The following is a 17,716-nucleotide window of genomic DNA, read 5'->3' on the forward strand; positions in this document are numbered from 1 at the left end:
ATGTGGCTCTCCGCTGGAACATCTAGCTCCAAGCCCGCATAATGTCTTTCCCTTGTCAGATGGCCGTGCAGGATATAATCAGCCTGTGATCGCTTTGCTTGATAAGGTGATTATCTCACCTAAACCCTTGAGGCCATCCGCGGCCCGCGCCGAAGTAAACTATACCAACCTTCATCATGTGAGAACTTTAGCAGCACAATATTGCCACGTAAACGTATCTAAGAGCGCGTAGATCTACATGCGTAGTTCTTTCGCGATACCTTATACCCATACTGAGATACTTCATACCAAATGCGACTGGACAATGCTTTGAGCGATCTCTGTCTGAATACACCATTCATGGAACAGGTCGTTGGGCTGGGGGCTGTTGAAATAGAGAGCTGTTTTTGTGCTAGACATGGACAATTTAATGTGCCCGCGAAGATGAAATCCTCGATCTAGAGTGCAGATCCAGCAAGCCGTCCCATGATATCGAGCGTTTAGTGAAAGTACTTAGGCGCCACACCCTTGACGCGCAACCACGCTGCATCCAAAGCTTGCACCATCTCTTCCGGCAGTGGTCCCTTCTCAAAATCCACTAGGTTCGCTTCCAACTGCTCCGCACTGCTCGCCCCAATAATAATCTTGTCGCCCCTCTCCTTGTCCATCATGCTGTGATGCGATAGCCACCGTAGCGCACACTCCGCTTCGGTCAGCCCATGTTTCTTAGCAACAGGGCGAATAATATCAAGAGCATCGAAGTAGAAGCTGTTGATATAGCGTCCCTGGTGTAGCTGTCCCTGCCAGCGCTTCGGATCGAACCGAGAGCCTTTTTCGTACTCCTCGTTCTTCATGTCACGGTGATACCGCGAAGTGAGGAAGCCACCTGCGAGTGGCTGGAAGGCATACAGAGCGATACCATACTTGCGCAAGCATGGCATCAACTCAGGCTCTATAGCGCGGTGCAGTGCGTTGTAGATCCCCTGGTAGACGACGGGCTTGATCCATCCGTTGCGCTCGCATATTTCGCATATGGCGGCTACTTCCCACGACATGTAGTTGCTGATGCCGAAGCGGTTGAAGTAGCCCTCCTTGTAGAGATTGTTTACTTCGCGCAGGGTATCCTCGAATGGCGTATTGCGGTCCGGGCCGTGGAGATACCACATGTCGACTTTGTCAGTATTGAGGGCTTTGAGGCTGTCCAAGAGGCCGCGCCGCACATCATCTGGACGATGGGAGTACATGTTGTCGCCCATTTTCATACCTTTACCCTCGTTTGGGTAGAGTTTGGTGTCCATGACGAGCTTCCGGTTCTGCCAGTCTGCGGTGGCCATGTACTCCTCGGAAGAGCCCCCACCGTATAGGCGCGCATTGTCGATCTCATTGTGGCCATGAGATTGGAAAATATCGAGCATTTTGTTGACGTCCTTGTGATCCGACACTCGTATTCCTTCCATGCCGGCCTTGCCAATCGTCATGACGCCAAAGACGATGGGCATTGCGCTCTTCGGTCCGGAGGACATAATTGAATGCTTTGGGAGTTGCGATAATCGAAAGGATTGTGTCGTGGAAGAGCTCAGGGAAGTCTACCCCTGGGCGGTTTCATTCGTGAGCTTCCGCTTTAAGCATATAAAGCACAGAACTCCGTCAAGGAGCACCTGAGCCACGTAATTACGGTAAGCATTACCGTAACTCCGCTTGACGTCAAGCTGAGCCCATTTCCAGTGGCTCCACCATTATTCACCACTAGGTGACGAAGTGTTGCGAAACTGCTGTGACATCGAAACTCCTGTGAGGGACGCTAGTCCTATTCCGCTCTAGCACGTAATCCGGTTGCATTAGCGCGTGGCAATCCCCTGGGCGTCTCGGACCGACCAACGTCCTCACCTCTTTGTCTCTAAACTCCGATCGGAGAATTCTGCTAACCCAGCGGCAGCGCCGTCATCCAGTTGCATAAAGGCCACATGGAAGCGCTTACGATCGTCTTTCAACCATCTCACCTCTTACCTAAGCGCCGACTGTGGGATCTTTCTCGCTGAACGGCTGCACAATGGATGGAAGCAGCTCACCGGAACCTCTGATTGTGGCATTGTTGGGGAAGACTTACCCCTTGGTGGATGCATGGCGTCCAAATGACGACTGGACCGGCGTGACAAGCACGACGGAGAGAAAGAAACGGCAGAATAGAATCAACCAAAGAGCGTACCGTCAGTGCTTCTCTTTGTTCTCTCTTTCACCAGATCTACCGACGCTAATCCTATTTAGGTAGAAGGAAGAACGCTCAGCGGATGCTCCCGCAGAGCCCGAGCCTGCAGAGCAGCCATGTATCACCAATCACTGCGGCTGCAGGTGCTTCTGATTCGTCCGAGAGACGCAGCGGTATAGGGTGCGACTATCGGCTGACCCCTGCTGCATCTGACGGTCCGGTCCTGTTGGTGTCCCCGGATCAAGTCGCCTATCTGCGCGAACTGCTTCGACGCGCCTATGAAGACTACAGCCTCGGAGCGCTTCGTCCCAGCAACCTTGCGGTTCTCATCCGACTCAACGCCCTCAATGCGGTAGCCCGAAATGCCGTCTTGATGGGCTTTCCTGCAGAAGGTCTATGTCGCGACGATTTCGAATCGCCCTACACAGAAGCGGGTCCACGTCTACCACAATCCCAGATTCCGGCACCGGCATGCCCGAAAATGTTAATGCCAACGGCATTACAGCGGACGGTCCAGCATCATCCATGGCTCGACCTGCTCCCCTTCCCGGCATTTAGAGACAACATGCTACGTGCGCTTGATGCCGGAATTTTCGACGATGACGAGTTGTGTGAAGACGTCCTTAATGTTGGTTCTGAAGACCTCGGAGAGAAGCCTGCACTAATTGTGTGGGGCGAGTCATCTGACTCCGGGGCATGGGAGGCGAATGTGCCGTTCTTGCGGAAATGGGGATGGCTTCTTCGCGGGTGTGCTGAGCTGATTGAAGCGACGAATTACTGGCGTGAGAAGAGAGGAGAGAAGAGACTGCGGCTAGACGTGTCGTAGCAGGCCCGATGCATCCTCTTTTCACAAGACCCGTACCCAGGGCCATTATTCACTTATAGAGTTCTAGCTTTCAAGGTATATATTTCCCACCTCTTCCGACCTTTCCACCTTCCACCTTCCAAACTCACACTCAGTCCAACAACTATTGCTGGCAACCATGTTTGAGAACTTCCGGATATCCTCGCCTGAATCCACTGCGGAAGACCCCCGGGCCCCCACGCTCCGACCAATGTCGGATTTCATCGCCAACTCTCTGCGAGCCGTAATTACACCTGACCCAGACGGCATGTGCGCAGTGTGCCAAGAGCGGTTTGGGGATAACCCGATCAACCTCGTTCGGACGCCATGTTCGCATGACTTTCATGGACGATGTCTTCTCGGATGGTTTGGCAGCATAGCCGCAGCTCGTAATCGGTGTCCATCTTGTCGGATGACTCTGTGCCTACACAATGTCTTGACAGCAGAACAAGAGGCGCAGCGTCGAGCTGATGACGAATCCGCGGATGCCCGGATGGCTGCTGGTTTCCAAAGCGTCGAACGCTCTATTGCTGCAAGCAATATGACAACCAGCGACTTCTCTGACGTGGCACACGAGGATGGAGCTCCGATCCAACTCGATTTATGGCTCTGGGACATTATTGACGAGCTTTTCGAACGGGAGAATGCTCGTGCGGATAGCCCAAACTACGTCGGAATCGTGGGCGAAGTTGAAGAGGTGTACCGCTCTCGGCATGGAGATGAGGCATATGCTACGCTTGAGCGTGAACAAAGGGGTCCTCGACACCTAAAGCGAACAATTGCAAACCGCATCCGGAGGAATCTTCTCTGCAATCACGAGAACCTAACTTTCGAGATCGAGGCGCTGCTGTACTATTACCACGCCCTGTGCACGTCGCTGGAGGGGCGGAATTTCGACCGAGAGGAGTGGGAAGAGGACGGTCTGCTGAGCCCAGAGCCCCTGGAAACCCCAATCGTACATGTACGATCACAATCACCACCATCCAATCTTGGCGTCAGGGCCCCAACGCCCTCCCCTCGTCGGGTAGATTCACCGCCTCATCTCTCTCGTTCACCTCCTATGACGATTCCGAACATCCCAGATGCCGGGCGGGAGGATAGCACAGAGCGAGAGCCATTACAGGCCGCTGAACCCCATATACCGTATTCAGACGGTGCATCCGCTCCTCAATATCGAGGGGGAGGTTATTACAGCGACAACGAACTGTATCCTTATCTGGGGTATACGTCTGGTGGTGATTTTCATGCCAGCTCGCCTCCTTACCACCCCGAAACTCCTGCTACCCCACAGGAGTCGCAAATGGACTACGAACGGCAGGATAGTTCGCAAGCGCCAATCCCCACGTCCGAGCCCTCATCCCCGGCCCGTCGTAGTCCTACCCCCCAGGAGTCGCAAATTGACCACGAACCGACCCCGCAAGCGCCAATCCTCACACCCGAGGCCTCCTCCGCTCATCGTCCGACAGAAAGGCGCCGTGAAACTCATCAATGCCGATTCCAAGAAATGCGCAACTTCATACGGCGGCGCTCTCATAGCGTCGTCGCTGAGATTCGAAATGCCGGATCTGCAAAGCGTAGAGGCCGTGACTTCAGCGTCAAGGATCGAAATGGGCGGGTTGTAAGCACAGTGCGGGGTGCAGACGCATTCGTGACAATTGGAGATTATATGATCTTCTATCGGAATGCGTAGGGGCTGTAGTTGGGTAGGAGTTCGGAGACTGTTTGGGAATCGAGGAGGACGAATATTGGACGTTCTGCTTTGCGGGTATGGGAAGTCGCAATCCACGGAACGATCGCGTAGAGGATGACCGAATATGACAATACGAATGTAATCGATACTTTTATGCTTCTGATGGAAAAGAATGACTTGGATAGATGAGTAATGCCAGAGGAAGCGCAACGCGATATCTGGAAAGAGAACCTTGGAAGCCGCTCTATGGCCCGTGCGCATGACACGTGATACTGGAGGCTCCAATTACGGACCGCGCTAAAATATCCGACTACCTTGGGACGAGAGCAAAGAGTTCGCCTAAAGTCCTTCAATGTAACTATGGTGGGCTTGCGCCCAAATTCTAAGGCGATGCGCCACGTGGTATATGTCAACCAAGTATGGGCAGATCCCAACACTGGAACATTGGTACCGAGGCAGGTAATCCCGTGGTCGCCATTACAATTCAACGTCGTTGAGAAAATTCTGGTGACTAGTCTTTGGTCGGCCCAAAATATCTTGTTTCTGATGCCGCATGAAGACTATATATACGTAGGATCCACCACCCTTAAAGTTCAATCTCGTCTAAATTCAGCGTCTACCCTCGACTATACGACAGTCAAATCCAACAGCAAGGAAGAAGTGCATCATGTCGCCCAGACGCACGCGCTTACCGTCACACACCATGAGACCGAAACCGCTCATAAGGCTGGCACAGGTATGGTGAACAAAGTTGTCACGAGGACGGACCACGTCAAGGAAACCGACCACGTTTGGATGACGAAGACGGGGGTAGAGGCGCACAAGACCACGCAGACCGTCACAAAGACCGAGACGACGGCGAAGGAAGTCGAAGCAACTCGCTGGACCACGACGACGAAGACGAATCAAAAGGAAGTCAAAGTCACCAAGACCGTCGTTCAGCCCGGCGCATGCGCTACGCAAGGCCATCAAGCTCCTCAGAAATCTCCCCAGCTTTCAGACGAACAGTGGACGATGCTACAACTCGATGGCCAAATAAATGGCATATGCTGCTTCAATCCCAACAAGAAGCGCGTCGACTGCTACGGCACCACCGGCAAGGATCCAGTCAAGTACAAGGAGGTAAAGGACAAGAAGTTCGAAAAGTGCGTGCGCGAGGGTGATGCACACTGCTTCGACGGGAAATTTCGAAAGGGGCTGCAGATTGGTGTCTTCCTGGACAGACATGACAAGGTGAGGGGCAGTGCGTGCGCAGGAGCAGTAGAGAATGGGAGGGAGCATATCATGTGCTGGGGTACGCCGAATCGCAATCCGATCAAGTACAAGAAGCTTTCCCAGGGGGAGTTGACGGCATGCCTCTACGATGGTAGCAAGTGCAGGCCTCTATGAAGGCTGAAGGGAGGGAGTGCATGGAATGCGGTATGGCGAGGATAGACGCAATGTCAAGTTTGCTTCCATTGGGGTTTCGGTTTCGGCTTAGTAATTTATACGGTTCGCTAACCCACGGACGGACGCTCGTGCCTGGCGTGTGATGACTTGTGCTTGGTTGGCTCTGTGGCGTTGAGGAGCAGAGAAAGTGTTCGTAGATGCTCCAAATTAATTTTCAAATTACACCGAAGTGTTAAGGCTTATGAGATTCTACGAGCTAGCAATCCGATGTACCCGAGTATTTCAATTTCTCAAGAGAATAGAGAGAGAAAATACGAAGGACAGATGACGTTTCAAAACATACAACAAGGGGTCTGGTCAATGAATCTGGTTCGGCGCGAGCTGGCGACTGAGGACTTGCGAAGTGTGAGCCGCAAGGTAGGTTTGAAAGACGCTCGCGCGGTTCCAGAAGATCTCGATGTCCTCCAACTGCAGCTTCCTACGCTCAGTCCTAGCCCGGTTGATCGCCGCGGAAAGTATGTTGCGGATTTGGCGGCCGTTGAACTGGGAATTGAGGCGTTTGTTGACCCAGCGGTGTATTTCATCGTAATCTATATCTTCCCGTGCGATCTGATCAAGAAACATATTGATGACACGTTTCTGTACTCTTTCGTTCATCTGCGGGAATTGAACGGCGAGATGAACCCTAGATTGAACAGCGATGTCGAAGGTAAGGAGTCCTATGATCATTCAGCTAGACTTAAAAAGCTGTGGATAAGACGCACGGTTCGTCGTCAGGAGCAGAATGCCTTCGTAGTATTCTAGGACTTTCAAAAAGACTGCGCACGAGTTAGCCGCAACAAGCGAATACCGGAAACTTACAAACTAACCGGAGACCATGGAGTTCCTTAGCAAGTCAGCCTCGTCCGTCCTTTGCTCGAGCAAGATATCAGCTTCATCAAATAGAAGGACCGCATTCCAGCGAGTGGCTATGTGAAAATGCTCCTCCAATTTTTCCTCGACCGTCGTAATGGTAAGGCCGATGTCGGCGACGCTGACTTTCAACAGAGGTTTCCCGGTGTAGCTGGCGACGGTCTCTAGTCAATGTTCGTTAGCATGGACATACTGGTGAATGAAAGCATACGTACCTGCCATTAGCGTCTTGCCGACACCTGATTCACCTTCGCAAAAATATCAGCTTGCACACGGAAGTCTATACTAGCCAGAAGGTGATTACCATAGAGCAGAATTACGAGTCCTTTACCCTTGCCTTCGACCAGGTCATGAAGAGGCGCAGGTATGCCCGGTTCTTTCCGACTCACTACATTAGTGTGATCTCGAATCAATGTACGGATGAGATCCTTGGTTTCAATCCATTCATCGTCGTCGGGGAGGATGACCTTGTCAAATGCCCAATCTGAAGAGTCGAGTAGGTTGGAAGTGCCTGAGTTAGCCACAGAGAGTTTGTTTATGGGCTGAAGGTTATCGACTTCCATGAAGACCCAAAGCTTTTTGGCCAGAGCGTACCCCGCTACACGTGGAGGGCATATAAGCAACTGTTCTTCCTCGAACTCGGGCCAATCTCCAGAGGGGAGCTTTCGGACGTTATCGTACTTGACTTTGAGAAGCTCCTGTAGTTCAGGGTTCGTCTGGCACTTAATGCAATCACACTCGAAATATCAGCCTATTGCATGTGCATCAAGGGAATTGGTGCAGGTACCTCCTTACAAGGCTCAGGTCGATGAAGTGGCTGATGCCGTCGAGGCCATTGTGGACCGTAGGAATTGTAGGCTTCAATATCAACGATAACGTGGTCGGAATACTAAACACTATTAGCTAGGCTTCCGGGTGGCCCTCATGATCCGGGAGCGCAGGATTACCGGAATAGTCCGAGCGTCCGCATAGACCTCGTTTACTTCGTCCAACTGTAGTGTTGTGAGCACTCGCCAAGATATATGAACGTAGAACATACATCGTCCTGGGGAGACATCCTTCTCCGTCCGCGATTGTGATTGATGATCGACGCTATCATCGTAGCTTGTATGGCCGCGCCAGCATACTTTTCTCCGAAAACATCCTCGGGCCTTTCGCTGCAGAGGTAGATGTTACCTTTGTAGTCAAACATCCTTTCTTCTTTTTCTCGGGTGACGAGAGCTCGAAATTTGCGACCTTTCTCCAGTAGAATGGTGCGCATGTTCTTATTCTCGTGATACTTGAGAGGATAACATCGCAGCATCCGGATTTGCTTCGAGCCCGAGAATTTGTCAATGACGAATCTGAAAGGTTCGCGATTGAAGGAGATGCCATCGAACACTAGCACGATCAGCGATCCGTACAACCAAATTCACGTGCAACATACCATATGTCCAGCAGAAAAGCTGGAACATCCTGGGTTCATACCTGTAGTCACATACACGGAAAGCTTGCGGTTGGTTCGATGCATTGGCAAAGACGACCTCTCCAGGTGGGAACAAGTAGCCCAAATGGCGGTAATGGACTGTCTTTATTCCGCGCTCGAGGTGACGCAAGTAAGAGTTCACATTCTTGCATTTCCGAACTGCATCTAGTAGCCGCCGCAAATGGGTTCCGCAGCTGTCAGTATTCAGCGTGGTATCGGCCACACATTCCAGTCTTTTCCAATTGTGAACAAGGGGGAAGAAGTCGAGTCGGAATTTCATGTGAGGCAAGTCCCAGTGCTCGAAAGGATAATGTTTGAGCTCAGTAGCAAGAAGCTTCCGTAGCTTGGGGCAGTGTATGGTGGCTTCCTGACGCCGGTCTCCATGGCGGCCATCGTAGGTCCGGAAAGTGAACGCGTGATTGTCTTCCGGTATTCCCCTCAGTGGGGCTGGCCGTGGTTCTTCTCCCGCAATTTCCGCCCATTCATGCCTTTCTTCTATCCACCTTCTCGTTCTAAAATCCACCTCTTGTGTGTGTGAGATCTCCAAATGCTCTGTTGTTGAATCAAGATCTTCGTCCGATTCCTCAGTCTCGCTGTGGCTGGGAGTTGGTGCATCGGAAGGCAGCGAAGAGTTTGTCGCTGAGGATGGCCTGAGCTTGGAAAGTTTCCTGAGTTTCATGGTAGTCCTTTCCAAAGCATCGAGGTAGCGTTGCTCTGCGTCAGCCTTCTTCGTTCCAAACTCCTATCGCAATTGTGTAAGCAATGAAAATAGGATGACCGTGATGCTTACATCGGGGAGAGTGCCGATGAGCTTCTCGATAGCGGCTGCCAAGCGCAATGGTATGCTCGAATTCGATTGCGTAGAAACAGATGACGGAGCAGGAGATGATGGCCTTGAATCAGGACCGGGGCCACGCTCTAGAGGCGCGCCGTCAGCGGGCGTAGCGGTATCAACATCAGTGTGCGACATGGGAATAGGCGGTACCGTTTCGACCGTGACCGGCACCGTGCCGTTATCCATTACATTTGAGAGTAAGCGACTGTTCAATGACAAAACAATCCACTCAGAAATCGGAGACTCCTACAAGAGCATAGGACGGAAGACTGCATTTAAACCCTCGTTGCGTTAAATAGGTTTGCGACCAGCCACCTCCTCTGTCGGGCTAGGAGTCGCTTCTCGTGGAGTGATCTGAAATGTCCAGCATAGTCCACAGAAAGGCAAAGTCTGTCGTTGCTGTAAGAGGTCTTTTGGCGTTTGGGCTGAGCTCGTGATATGGTGCGTTTCGATAGTGTTGGTCAGCCGTCACTCAGCCTCAAAGTTTTCGCGAATAGCCGCGTGCGAGTGCAGCCAGCCATCTTCAAAGGTGTGGGTGGGAGCCTCGGGGGTTTGGTGGGCGCAAAATCGCGCCGTATTGACACGCTGCTACAGGAATAGCGTTTGGTCGCAGGCAGCATCGGGGCGACTAGAGATATCATGCCATAGAAATTAATACCTCCAGCCAGTCGCGTACCGGCTGCAAGCGAGAGGCGTAAAGCTCGCGGGCAGGAACCACGTCGTATGATGAAACTCAATGAGGCGGCTCAGCTCGACGCAGGAGGAGGGCTGGAGTGTCCCATGACAATCAGCAGCATGTTTATAGGTAGAGACGTGAAGTGATGGTCCATTATAACGTTATAGGACCCAGAACTCCGTACTATAAGCCTCGAGCATGGCTGCGCAGAATCCTGAGCGCCATCGCCTGATCGAAAAATCGGACGAACACATCGCCAAACTGCCACACTCGAAGGAATTACGGTCGCTGAGCTCAGACCATGATGTTCAGAAATTGATCGAGCGCGTTGCGGAAGAGGCGAGGGAAGCCCAGAAACGAAGGGAGAGGTGGATGTTGAGAAAGGCGGGCGACAGGGTACAGGCATTGGCCAAGCGCGTCTCAGAGTTCTTGGCAGCTTATTCAGGCATCATTGAAGTCGTCAAGAACGTCGCAGGGGAAAAGGCACAGGTCCCTTACACCGCAATCTCCATCCTCTTCATCGTAGCCGTCAATAAAACAGGGATTGAGGAGCATATCGAATCGACTCTCAACTCGATCACCCTGGCCTTTCCCGATCTCGCCCAGATCTGCGACATTGTCGACTACTCTCGATTGCATCCATCATTGGAACGCTTGACCGAGAATGTAATCGCATACAGCAGCGCCGCCGCCCATTATTACAATCGCCGGTGGTTCAGCCGTCTGTGGTACGTGATCGGGCACCCCCCGAACGCCGAGCTGGACACGTTGAAAGAAGCGATCGATAGCGATGCCAAAGCAATCAAGAACAGTACATACAGGTACACGGTGGAGAAGCTCCAATATTTAGTCAATGCGGCTGAAGAACAGCGACAATACGCCGAGGAGCAGCGTCAACTCGCGGAAGAGCTGCGAAAAGATGCTGAGAGACGAAGACAAGCTGAAGAAGGTACGTTGCAAGCATCGATGACCATGAACAATATTGACTGGAGGAAGCCGATATTCTCTCAGATGCGCAAACACTGCTTCAAGTCGACCCATCCTCGTCCACCACGGTCGACGCATACCACTCCGCCCTGCTTTCTATCCAGCACATGTCTAGGTCCAAATACAAGCTCTTTGACCGATCCGTTCTTAATAGTACGGCGTACGACCGCTGGAAGGATAACGAGCATTCATCCCTGTTCCTGCTACAGGGGACCTCCCAAGCCGCCGACTGCACGAGCCTCTCGTGGCTCTCCATAGCAGCCTTTGAGCTATATGGCGAGATCAAAGAAGAGAAAGCCGATTCCTTTATGACACGCCACTTCTTCATGAGTGAAGACAACATGCGCGAAGACGTAGAGGCCTATCTAGGCATGGCTCACGTGATCTACCAAATCGCTGCTGGGGAACCCAAGACCATCACCGAACCCGGGAGATCCCGGTGTCTGAGAACCCATACGCACAGCGAGGAATGGAGTAATCCTGAGCCGGCCGAGCCCTGTCACCTGCTGAGGGATATAATAGACGACGAGGCAATGAGCAGGTATGCCTCGGTGTTCATCTTCCTCGATCGTATTGACAGATGTACCTGCACTGCGAGTGGGTTTGTGGACCAGCTGGTCGGGCTGATCAAAGAGCATACGTGCCATCCTGCCGTTAAGATTTTCGTAATCATGGGAGAGACTCAAAGGGTTACTGAGCGATCAATCCATATGAGAGGAATCAAGGACAGGGTGCACCTTGTAACCGTGGACCAGGAGTTTCTACACCCACGCCATTAAGCAAGGGAGTTGGGCAAGAGTGCGGTAAAACAGAAGAAGTAGTGGAAGAACTTCCGTCTTGAATGTTAGAAGCCGCCTATGTTCACAAGAGAGAAACCGCAAAATTAGACCCGAAACAAATAGGTGCGGAAAAAAGTTTCCTTTCGTACATTATCGGCCTGTGCCCTCTCATAGCAAGGTGCTCATCGACATCGTACAGTGGCTTGACCATTTCACCCACTGGAGAAGCCGCTATCATACACCGGACAGCACACTCCTCCTCCGCCCGTTTCCGTGTATCGTGTATCTCTAACCGTGCCATTCTGCGAAGCCCAGCATCCTCGCAGCCACACATCATAGAATTATAACGCCTCTCCTTTGCCTGCTTATCTTTGCGATCCAACATCAGAGAAAACTGTAACTTCCCGCCAAAGCGTGACATCGCTAATACCGCTGAATGCGAAGATAAAGGGCCATTATGCTGGTCATGTTCTGTAAATCAAGATCAGTATAACCCTTTGCTGTGGTCGACGGTGACAAGATATGGGTTCCGGTTGGAGCGGATCGTGGATACGAGGTAGAAGAGTTAGAAGACGCCTTACGCCGGGGAGTTAGGACCCGGTGTGGAAAAGGGCTTGAGTGCAGAGTGGTTGTGGAGGAAGATGTAAGTGACGTGCATATGTGGCGGGAGTGTTTTTAGCAAGGTACTAGTGTTCGTATCATGCTTTCAGCTCGGCATGCCGTGTTCAGATTGTGTTACAATACATAGCATCCAGCAAGTCGATAGTCTCCACGATCACCATTTTAAGCAGCCAAGTATCACAGAGAAAGCTTGCAAGCTTGCCCACCCTTACGCTCGTCCGAACACCGTCTCCCCGAAGTCCTCTTCCCCTCTTCCCTCCATTCATCGCCTCGCGATGCGGTTTCTGCGGTTTTCTTCGAACTGTAGGCTCTCTTGTAGTGCAACCCGGACTTCTTGTCGGACTTGCCGGGACATAGCGCTCATGAGATCAAGAGTGAATTTGGTCCGACGGCTGGCAGCTCGTCGGGACGTTCGGCGGTCAATGTAAATGCGCAAGCTGTCCATCTCTCCATTACGGTCCATCTGTACATCGTAATAGACGCGCCACTCGTCGAATACGGTTGCGAGACTGAGTCCGGCGGGGTCGTTGAAGAACGCATCTTTGTAGATGGCGTCGCGTAGCTCGCGGGGGAGATCGAGGAAGCCGGTGCGCTTGGGGTCCGCTGTGAAGGTTCGTGATAGCATTCGGGTAATGTCGCTGTTGTATGCAATGGAGCGCAGAGGTAGATGAAAGCCGCAATCCTGGTGTAGAGTATAGAGACTGCGTATTAGTTCTGGCCTTGGAATCCCATTATGCCAGGGCAAGCCGCCCTCTTGAAGCTCGAGCTGAATTCTCGATGTCGGCCAATTGGAAGTGGTGACCTGGTAAAACTCTTTCCATTTCTGGAAAGCGATGTCCTCGGCCGTCTTGCGTGCTGGATCGGCGTCCCATGCTTCCAGCTCCTCGATGATCTTGACCCTGTACCTTTTGCTCCACTCTCCCTCGATCTCGATTCCACGGATGTCAGCCAGGTCGCGCACCACGTCGTTCGGATATGGAAAGTATTTCGACTGGTTTACCTGAAACTTCGGAATTCGCTTTTGTTTCGGCATGATCGGCGGTACGTATATGGGTTTATCGAACTTTTCGAGTGGTTATGTGTGTGTGTGTGTGTGTGTGTGTGTGTGTGTGATTTCGAGGAGAATGTCGGCGGAGGATGATGAAGTTGGAGTGCCGTAATCTCGGCGGAGGGCTGCAAACGCGCCAGTCCGAAAACGATTTAGTCACGGGAGCCCGTGTATGAAGGTGAAAACACTGAAGCGGATCAACCCACAAGTATTGTTCGCCGACACTCTTCATCCAATTGATCGTATCCCGGATTATTGCAGTTAAGTATTTTCCTTGCCGGAAGTACATCTGCATGAATATCTTAGATCTTAGTTGTTCTTGCTCAGCTCGTACTTAGCATGCCCACTCCCACACATAGCCGAGCGAGAGATATCGTTCGTGCTCTGATGTCAACCCAGTGCACTTGAAACGGAGCTCAATCATGAGTGCTTTGTTGGACTAGCAGGCCGCTTTCTTCGCATTAGTTCATCTAACAATTGATCGACCTGTGGTCTAGAAGCATCATTCGGGCAAGCAGAATGTGACCAAAGTAGGGAACATCAGTAAGCACCGTAGAAATAGCTCAAAAGGTAATCCTACAAGTCTCAAGCAGGATCTAAGGAGGTTCCACCCATATAAAAATAGACAGCAGCTAACTTTTCCGCTAGTCCGCTCTATTTAAACTAAGCATATTAATACAGCTTACGAAAACCGCTATCCTGCTCAAGTTAGACACGTCTAAGCTTTGAACACCAGCCAACACAGTGAACATGACTTGTATCTTGCTCTAATTGTCCAGACGAAGTGGCGGTTTCCTAGCACGCACTAGATATTGCTAGCTCATACTCATGAGAGATCCTTCGGGAACTTGAGTTCAAGAACTTCCGGAACAAATATTCAAGAATCCAAGCGAATGTGTTACTAGATAAATGCCTTCAAGAGGTCGCAGAAGTAGACAAACCAAAACTAGTAAGAGAAGGACAATTCGGCATTCCAACACAATTAAACTCCAACCTCGGTCAGTGCCCGGAACGAAAGCATTAAGGAAACTGAGAGCCGCATCAAGATAGACAGACATTTCTTGCAGGAATCATATGTGAATGTCAAGATGCCGAAGTTTTGTAGGGTTCCTGGTCAAAATTAATGAAGCTTCACAAGCCGTGGGCTAATAGGCACAGTAGCGCGCCCCCAGTAGCACGGCTTATGATTGAGTAAATGGGTCGTTCGGTGGCGATGGATGAGTGGTTTTGCTCGAACTGCACCTTATAACGACTTCCAGTGCGTAATATTCAGGGTATAGAGAGCGAGATCAGGAGTAACCCCATTATCAACCATCTTAGACAAGATGAAGTTGGCTTCCATAGGCCATACCTACCATTGAGTTAGGAATAGATGATGCACGTAGTGTACAGCGAAGGCCGTTCAGCGCGAGAGGTGTATAGAGGAACGTGGAGGCTTTCGGGACCTAATGCGGATTCATTAAGGTCTAGAGTAATGGCTTGAAGGCTCCAGGAGGACCTTTGCGTAGGTGATAGTGAGAAGCTGCTCAATGAATTTTCTTGTAAGTGGACCGTTCACTCGCGGGGCTCGGTACCTATTGAAGCCATCCCTCAATGACATCTAGAATCAAGAATAGGACACGCCCGCATGTGTGCCACCATGTTCATACCCATTCCAGAGAACCAAATACTCCGCACTGTCCAGCACTAGGGACGCGGGCTCAGGACCCGAAGGGCGTCAGCATCAGTTATAACAGTGAAGAGCGGGCGCAGTAAAGGACACTGAAGCACTTCAGGGTCTCTGATGGCGATACGGGATGTGGCTATTACGGGCCTCCTCGTGAACTCGTTATAAGATGGGAGATTAGTGGTATAGGCGGGAAGACGAATAGACAAGAGACAGACATAACAGACGACATCGTGATGCACGCTTACCAGATCTAAGGTGAGGAGCCTCTAATCGGCACGGGGAATTTGCTACGACGTTGACGCGGTCCCGTGGCTTTAAAGCGCTCCAACTATTTCATATTGCAGCGCGATGGTGTCGAGCCGGATACCACGGAGGGCACGATGTCATTGACTATATTCCATTATCAAAATTCACACTGGGCAAAGGATGGAGCGAAATGAGATCAAGTGGAAGAGGATTTCATTGACTTGGCCTACGGGATCCGAAAATGCTTTCCATTAACATGGCCGCACAGGTAACAAAATATCTGACGCCATTGGAGGAAGTGTTATTCCCAGCGTGGGTGGGCTTTGTCAATCGAAGGCGTCGGGAAGTGGGTTTCTAGAGTCCAGGCCGGTACTCCTACTCTCGGGCTTCTTTGGCCTCACAGAGCAGGTTGATAATGACGTCGTGTCCACGGTCCTTTGCAGCCTGAAGCGGCGACCTCCAGCCAACGTTCGAATCTGGGTCGGCACCGTGCTCCAGCAAGAACTTCACAGCCGACTTGTCGCCAGCGTTGGCTGCATGCCACAGCGCAGTCACGCCGTCTTCTCCTTTGGAAGTTCCGTCGATGTCTGCTCCATTCTTCAAGAGGATTTTGGCAACCCGGTAGTTGTGGTTTCGGATGGCGTTCATGAGAGGGGTGGTGCTCTTGACGTGATTGGGATCCACCAGGCCTTGGATAAGCAACCTCTTAAGGATCTCAGTTGCTGCCTGGTTAAGGATGCATATGTAGTCATTTTGCGAGGCCTTGAGGGTTCCGCCATATTTGAATCGGAGCGTGGAGCAGATAAGCTCGCTATTGTCGCATCGAACACACTCGCCGAAAGCGAATTTTTCCGTAGTATTGCCTCTATAATTCTGAAGATGAGGGAAATCATAGCCAGAGAATTCCGGGCGCCGCGACAGATACAAGAGCAGCATTTCTCCCGCGTCCTTCTGTCGACCGAAGAAGGCGACGTGGAGAGCATCTTTAAGTCGGTCTTTAAAGACCTTCAGTCGCACACGCTTCCTATGGATTGTATCCGCAAGCTGTTGCTTTCTAATGAACGCAAAGGAGAACTGGTCCAAGATGATTTCCATAACTTCGACCTTTCCAGATCCCGCCGCCGCGGCCAGAATGTTGCGGAACGGGGAGCAGTTGCGAAAGAGGTGTGTGTCGCTCGTTTCAAGCGACTGTCGAACAATACTGGAGTTTCCGGTGGCAGCAGCTGCGGCAATGAACAAGGTCCCTGGAGACTTCGATGTAATTTCGTCGAGAGGAGGCACGAAGACGTCCTGAGGCCGGTTAATGATGACCCCCGGTAGAACTTGGCTGGAAATGTTTTGAGACTGGCCAATTAAGAGCTTCCGTAGGACCTGGCCGGAAACGTTTGCAGCAATGGACTGGCAGAGGTCTTTGGTATATTGCTTCCTTGTGACTTCCGACTCTGAACCTTGCACACGTAGCAATGCCTCGACCATATCTTTAGCCCAGGTAAGGAGGTCGGAGGAGAATCCATTCGGCACCTCGACTCTATTACGCATGATAACCGCACCATAGCGTTTCACGAACCGATCTAGATGCCAGATTTGCTTTTGATTTGATTGAGTGATAGGGTCCGTGAAGGCATCCATAGGTTGAAACGCAACGACGTTCTGGAAGATCTCGGCAGCAAACAGCTCTAGCTTGGTCAGATCGCGAATCTCGAATCGTTAAGAAGTCACTTACTGCATACCGGCCGGTATCGGAAGGCTTCGCAAACGCCCACCGTCTCGACGAGAAGATGGATGACGCGAGCAAACAACTCGTGCGGGATATCGAGTAGCTCCATGGGAGAAATCCGAGGTTGAGTTTCGAGTGCGCAATGTGTTTGACAATTGGGTGAGGACTTCCAACTGGAAGGAATTCAAGGCAACGCCAGTAGGGCTTGTCACGTGGCTGCCGGGAAGACAGATGGGGGAAAGTGACTGGAAAGAGAAAGAAAAGTTATGATCCAGTGAAAGATACGCCTGAGAAGTAGTTGCCCGTACTTTATCGAGTCAACAACAGCAATATTATCGAGGCGAAACGGGGCGTCGTTGCGCTCGCGCTCTCGACTCCGTGTCTCTGCCGCCTGATGGGGAACGCTGAGCTGCAATAAAGTGGACCTGGATATCTTCAAGGGGTTGTCGGAGTCAGGTTTTGGCCGTTCATTAAGACGGTAAAGATCTTTTCGATGAAAATAGAGCAGAGGGAATGTAAAGTCAGGAAACCTAGAATCCCCGCACTACCCAAGACGTCGATTCACCCCGCTACTCTAGAAGCGGCATAGCGTAGTATCTTATCGATAACGAACTTTGGAGCCATCTCAGGCTTCAGCTTTCTCCACCGCACTC

General features: G+C 51.5%; 8 protein-coding genes across 8 annotated transcripts; 4 read left to right on the forward strand and 4 right to left on the reverse strand.

The window, feature by feature from the left end:
• Positions 1–250: 250 nt before the first annotated feature.
• BU26DRAFT_348228 (Aldo/keto reductase) lies at positions 251–1,714 on the reverse strand. The gene has a single exon (XM_033822408.1). The coding sequence runs from the start codon at positions 1,500–1,502 to the stop codon at positions 480–482; it is 1,023 nt and encodes a 340-aa protein (XP_033682455.1). The 5' UTR covers positions 1,503–1,714; the 3' UTR covers positions 251–479.
• A 375-nt stretch (positions 1,715–2,089) lies between these two features.
• BU26DRAFT_383110 (uncharacterized protein) lies at positions 2,090–2,999 on the forward strand (the record flags this gene model as incomplete). Its single annotated transcript, XM_033822596.1, has 2 exons — positions 2,090–2,186; positions 2,245–2,999. Coding segments are annotated over 2 exons (852 nt in total), but the record flags the coding sequence as incomplete, so codon positions are not given.
• On the forward strand, positions 2,954–4,899 carry BU26DRAFT_348243 (uncharacterized protein). The gene has a single exon (XM_033822410.1). The coding sequence runs from the start codon at positions 3,169–3,171 to the stop codon at positions 4,717–4,719; it is 1,551 nt and encodes a 516-aa protein (XP_033682457.1). The 5' UTR covers positions 2,954–3,168; the 3' UTR covers positions 4,720–4,899.
• Positions 4,900–6,287, forward strand: BU26DRAFT_348242 (uncharacterized protein). Its single transcript, XM_033822409.1, has one exon. It carries the CDS (start codon positions 5,080–5,082, stop codon positions 6,106–6,108), a length of 1,029 nt encoding a protein of 342 aa, XP_033682458.1. The 5' UTR covers positions 4,900–5,079; the 3' UTR covers positions 6,109–6,287.
• Position 6,288: 1 nt separating this feature from the next.
• Positions 6,289–9,643, reverse strand: BU26DRAFT_348249 (uncharacterized protein). Its single transcript, XM_033822411.1, has 10 exons — positions 9,276–9,643; positions 8,447–9,227; positions 8,060–8,400; positions 7,968–8,012; positions 7,808–7,909; positions 7,325–7,757; positions 7,236–7,268; positions 6,978–7,184; positions 6,873–6,926; positions 6,289–6,827 (listed from the first exon to the last, which is right to left on the reverse strand). Exons 1-10 carry the CDS (start codon positions 9,504–9,506, stop codon positions 6,466–6,468), a joined length of 2,589 nt encoding a protein of 862 aa, XP_033682459.1. The 5' UTR covers positions 9,507–9,643; the 3' UTR covers positions 6,289–6,465.
• Positions 9,644–10,170: 527 nt separating this feature from the next.
• BU26DRAFT_520610 (uncharacterized protein) lies at positions 10,171–11,888 on the forward strand. The gene is made up of 2 exons (XM_033829328.1): positions 10,171–10,936; positions 10,984–11,888. The coding sequence occupies exons 1-2, from the start codon at positions 10,195–10,197 to the stop codon at positions 11,760–11,762; spliced, it is 1,521 nt and encodes a 506-aa protein (XP_033682460.1). The 5' UTR covers positions 10,171–10,194; the 3' UTR covers positions 11,763–11,888.
• Positions 11,889–12,464: 576 nt separating this feature from the next.
• On the reverse strand, positions 12,465–13,529 carry BU26DRAFT_597384 (uncharacterized protein). Its single transcript, XM_033834996.1, has one exon. It carries the CDS (start codon positions 13,414–13,416, stop codon positions 12,646–12,648), a length of 771 nt encoding a protein of 256 aa, XP_033682461.1. The 5' UTR covers positions 13,417–13,529; the 3' UTR covers positions 12,465–12,645.
• Positions 13,530–15,552: 2,023 nt separating this feature from the next.
• Positions 15,553–17,562, reverse strand: BU26DRAFT_520611 (ankyrin). The gene is made up of 2 exons (XM_033829329.1): positions 17,070–17,562; positions 15,553–17,022 (listed from the first exon to the last, which is right to left on the reverse strand). Exons 1-2 carry the CDS (start codon positions 17,170–17,172, stop codon positions 15,722–15,724), a joined length of 1,404 nt encoding a protein of 467 aa, XP_033682462.1. The 5' UTR covers positions 17,173–17,562; the 3' UTR covers positions 15,553–15,721.
• Between the last annotated feature and the right edge of the window lie 154 nt (positions 17,563–17,716).

Source organism: Trematosphaeria pertusa (assembly GCF_010094035.1).
Source record: "Trematosphaeria pertusa strain CBS 122368 unplaced genomic scaffold BU26scaffold_9, whole genome shotgun sequence".
NCBI lineage: Eukaryota > Fungi > Ascomycota > Dothideomycetes > Pleosporales > Trematosphaeriaceae > Trematosphaeria > Trematosphaeria pertusa.